This window comes from Amphimedon queenslandica, unplaced genomic scaffold (assembly GCF_000090795.2).
Source record: "Amphimedon queenslandica unplaced genomic scaffold, v1.1 AMPQUscaffold_9836_Cont17950, whole genome shotgun sequence".
NCBI classification, from domain to species: Eukaryota; Metazoa; Porifera; class Demospongiae; order Haplosclerida; family Niphatidae; genus Amphimedon; species Amphimedon queenslandica.
The window spans coordinates 1-4407 of NW_003549892.1; the positions used below are offsets into that span (position 1 = coordinate 1).

The window sequence follows — 4407 nt, forward strand, 5'->3', positions numbered from 1 at the left end:
TCAGGCTGGAACATGGTTATTTTTTCTAGCTGTAAAACTATTTCATCGTTTTGATTGACCAGCCAATGTGTTGAATGAACCACTGAATACTGAATGCTATCACTCCCTTTCTTTGACTTGATAGAGTCAATTCGAAACATAGCACGTACTCTGTCACCTGTTAGAAGAGGCCTATGTTGAAATATATTTTTGAAACCAAGGTGAACTCTTGCATAGTAAGAGAGATTAGATACAGAAAAAGCAACTGCTAATGTTGCAGCTAATGCAAATGGAATGCATGCATCATTCTTTTTATCGTAACACCTTCTAGAACTAATGAATGAGCTCTCCCAAGTTGTTTTCCAACTGTCAGTAATGAAAACTTCACGAGGTGCAGGCACTATTTCACCAATTGCCAGGTCAGCACATATTCCTTTAGAAGAAGCAGCATGACCTCGAATCGACTTAGAAGGAATCGCTCCCATTTCTACTCTGCTAGAAAGGATATTACTAGCCTTTAATTTATGAGGAGGACCTATCATTTGCCGACTTTCTTGAACTGATTTACGAATTGTATTGATACGTGTGGATTTTTTCAACACTCTCTCAGTCCAGTCTTTTTCGCTATGAGAAAGAGAATAGACTTGGTTTGCAAGTAAAATTTGTTTTGGCGTCAAGGCAAGAACCCCATCGTATCCACATCTCTTCATTTTGGAACAATTGCTCTGGAAACCTATATGATCATCAAGTTTGTCATGAACACCCCATACAGCAACTTTCTTTGTTGCCTTGGCAGCAAGAGCAACTTGAGTAAAAAATGTATCATATGTAGGAGAATGATCATCGCAAAGAGCTTCAGCTGTAAAATCTGCACTACCACAAATAACTGAAGAAATACGTTTAGATGACGATAAGATATTTTGTACTTCAAAGTATGCAGCTGGAGTTTCTATTAATATTGAGAATGCATGACTATTCTTTTGAAGTCCTCTCTCATTCTCGTATTGTAGTATAATTTTTTCTGCTTCCAATACACTTTCTCGATTCTCAACTTTTGGTAAAAGAAAGCCAGTTATTCCAGTCCCAGTGAAAGTTTTAATATCCTCAATAAATTCACTTGTGCAATCTATTGAGCTGCTCCTGATGTAAACACTAACACCAGAGAAAAGGCCATCTTTAATGCCATTCAAATAAAGTTTTCTAATGGAGGGTTTTTCGTGCGACTGAACTGAATCTTCAAGATCAAGAATTACGCTATCTGGCTGATATTTCTTTACACATTCAAGCCCTTGTCGAGTTTTTTTTGTAAAAAAGCACGACCTCATTAAAGGTGGTGTCAATGATGACCTTTTTGGTGAGTAACTTGACATAGTTACTTTGCATTGTAGTGTTGAATGAGACTGCAGTACACTCTTTGCTTTTAAAATCAAACGAATCATTTTTCTGCATAAAGAAAAAAATGATATTGAGGTAAGTTACAGAGCATAATACCAGCAATATTGCTACAATTGTGCAAAATTTCAGCTACAGTTCACATCCACTAGTACAGTAATAGATTTCTGACTACCTTTATGTAAGCATGCAAATCACAGCTCACAAACCTTTGTACTATAGTGTGTGAGTGCATCAAAGGCACCTCCACAAATTTATACAGTGGAAATGGTAAGTGAGGTGTGTTCTTGTAATTGTGGTCAAATTAAACAAACAGGCCAACTTGCAAGGTTTATGCAAAGATCTACCATATATCTATAATCAAGAGCAGACCTTGGGTCAATTAGTCTCACAGTGAAAACAATTATAGAAATATTTTTACATTGTTACGCTTGTTATCTTGTTTACATGTTTTTGCACAAAACACAAACATGGCTTGTTAATAAAAACTGGCAGTTCACTGAGTTTAACTGTCATGAAAGAAGGTTTCCCACTAAGCATGCTAAACGATCACACTTACAAGCATGACTTTCAGAGCAATTTACAAATGATTTTTTCGAATTCAATTTTGATCAGACTCAGCTCAAACTAGAGTCAGAGACTGTAGTTCAGACGAATCAATTATTTGAACTACTTTTCTTCAACAATACAATTGCAATGCCTCTAATTTCTATGACAATTATACCTTTTGTGGTTGCGTTCCAAATCTCAGCTTGCTATCTTGAGTTGTCCAAAGACTGCAGTTTCTGTCTCTTCTAACTGCTTTTTAATAAATTTGGACTGAGACTGTGTACTATAAAATTTATAAAAATCTAATTTTAATGGGAATCAGCTCAAACTAGATATAAAATTGTAGAATTCTCTTCCAGCCATTCATTGATCAGGGTTCTCTACAATTAAAGCTAGCTAAATAGCACAACAAATGAGCGGGCAAAAAGCTGAGCACTATACTGCATGGGAAACCCTCGGACTACTGGTTGTGTACAATGCTAGTCTGGCTTGCCAGACTAGTACAATGAAGTGTTTTTCTGAGGTAATTTACTGCACTACTGGCGGTCGACAATACTTTTCAATGGAAATTTTTAGATTTTTCCCTATCCATTGCCATTGGGCTTAGCCTTAGCGCTGCATGCATGCATTATAGACTTACTTTGTAATTGTTAGGCACAAAGATCCGATGAGAAATGAAATCAATAGGTAGTAACAGATCTAGCTTTAAAAGGTAATCGTCTGACTGTGCTCGTGTTATCTGTTGTGCTTCTATGAATAGGCCTACGCTTTTATACTGTGAACTAGTAGTCTACTAGACTACTACTACATCTACTTTCTTTCTGGGGGCTGGGCTTGGCGGCGCCGAGAAGGAGCATATGCAGACTGAGCAATCTGTACAATGGAGAGATCGCAAAATGTCACTGAAGCTGAAGCCAAAGCTGAGAAGCAACTATTGAGGCCACACAGAAAAATAGCATACGCCTTGGGCAATTTCTTTACCGTCCTTGCTATTGCTGTCTGGTTTCCTTACAATATCTCTTTTTTTCAATTTGTTTTGGGACTCTCGGCTAAAAATGCTGGCAACATTGTCCTGATCGCTCAAGTAGGGGGAGCTATATCAACACCTTTAGTAGGGATGTGGTCTGATAAATGTTCTTGTAAAATTCCAGGGAGAAGGAAAATATTCCACCTGATTGGTCTTATCACACTTGCATTAGTGATGTTCTTCTTGTGGTACAAATGTCTTGGGTGCAGTGATGCATCCGAGGTGTACCAAGTTATTTATTTTTGTTGCTTTGCTATAATTTTTCAATTTAGCTGGGCATCAATTCAAATTGGCCAGTTAGCTCTCCTTCCTGAAATTTGTGTTCAAAAAAGAACCCAAGTCCAATTGAATTCATTGAGGTAAGATATTTTCTAAGTTACTTTTGATCACTTTTATTAGATATAGTTTTACTATTATTGCAAACCTTGTTGTCTTTGGATGCTTTTGGTTGCTCTTAAAGTTTTATTCTGACGACAGCAGTAAAAATACTGGAGATAAACCATTAACACCAGATGATCTTAACATATTCTTGGTACAGTAATGTAACAACTTTATGATGCTACCGTGCAAGATGATTTATTTGCCAGGAATTAATATTGGCAATTGGCGATTCTATGAAGAAATCACCAATATAAAATCCGCCATTTTGTTTCAAACTGTGAGCATGCTCAATGACAGATTATGGCACATGGCACAAAATTACCAATATAAAATTTGCCAATAACTTTCTACAGGCAAATTCACCAAATATTACTCTCGCCAATAAATCATCTTGTATGGTATCTTAATGGGGATTTACAATATTACACTTGTCCTGACATTACATTGATGCTAGAGTTGAATATGACTTAACTATAGTGTAAAGCACTTTTCAAAAGGTCAAATCACCTATGCTTTTGATTAAAAATTGACGGTATATTAGCCTAGTTTTATATTGCAAACCCGCATTAACAAGCATGCATAAGTGCAATAATGATTTAATTTCACCTATGGAAATGATACCTCAAGTAATAAATCTTTGGCTATAGCCAATATTTTAGAACTCCGACCTTTAATCCTACTTTTGATCACAGTGATGTCTGCTGTCTTAGGAATTTTAATTATGAAAATCATAAAATAATTTTTTATTTAGATTATGTCAGCAGTTGTTATTGGATTAGGATTTCCCTCCTCCCTCCTCTTTCAGTTTTTGATTCCTGAGAAAGTAAATGTTAATCTAGCAAAGCAAACTTGGTACAAATGGATTGTTAACCCAAGATTTTATCTTGTAAGTTATGAGCTATGATATAATATGCTTATTCTATTTGACAAAAAGTGCTATGAATCTATTTGGCTTCTTATAATTATACAAACTGTTTGTGTCCCATAGTGAAAGTGCAGTAGAGTGGTTTACATACACCACTTCAGCCCTTCCCTCTCTGCTGAGTGCACCTGTCATGTATTAATAGTGACCTTTCTCT

At 36.2% G+C, this 4407-nt stretch overlaps 2 protein-coding genes across 2 annotated transcripts; one reads left to right on the forward strand and one right to left on the reverse strand.

Annotated features, from left to right (window-relative positions):
* Nucleotides 1-6: 6 nt before the first annotated feature.
* LOC109590570 (L-malyl-CoA/beta-methylmalyl-CoA lyase-like) lies at nt 7-2647 on the reverse strand (the record flags this gene model as incomplete). The annotated part of the gene is made up of 3 exons (XM_020006471.1): nt 2561-2647; nt 2096-2203; nt 7-1422 (listed from the first exon to the last, which is right to left on the reverse strand). A coding segment is annotated over exon 3 (1412 nt), but the record flags the coding sequence as incomplete, so codon positions are not given.
* A 112-nt stretch (nt 2648-2759) lies between these two features.
* Nucleotides 2760-4214, forward strand: LOC105315513 (major facilitator superfamily domain-containing protein 12-like; the record flags this gene model as incomplete). Its single annotated transcript, XM_011410194.2, has 3 exons — nt 2760-3306; nt 3347-3479; nt 4080-4214. Coding segments are annotated over exons 1-3 (774 nt in total), but the record flags the coding sequence as incomplete, so codon positions are not given.
* Between the last annotated feature and the right edge of the window lie 193 nt (nt 4215-4407).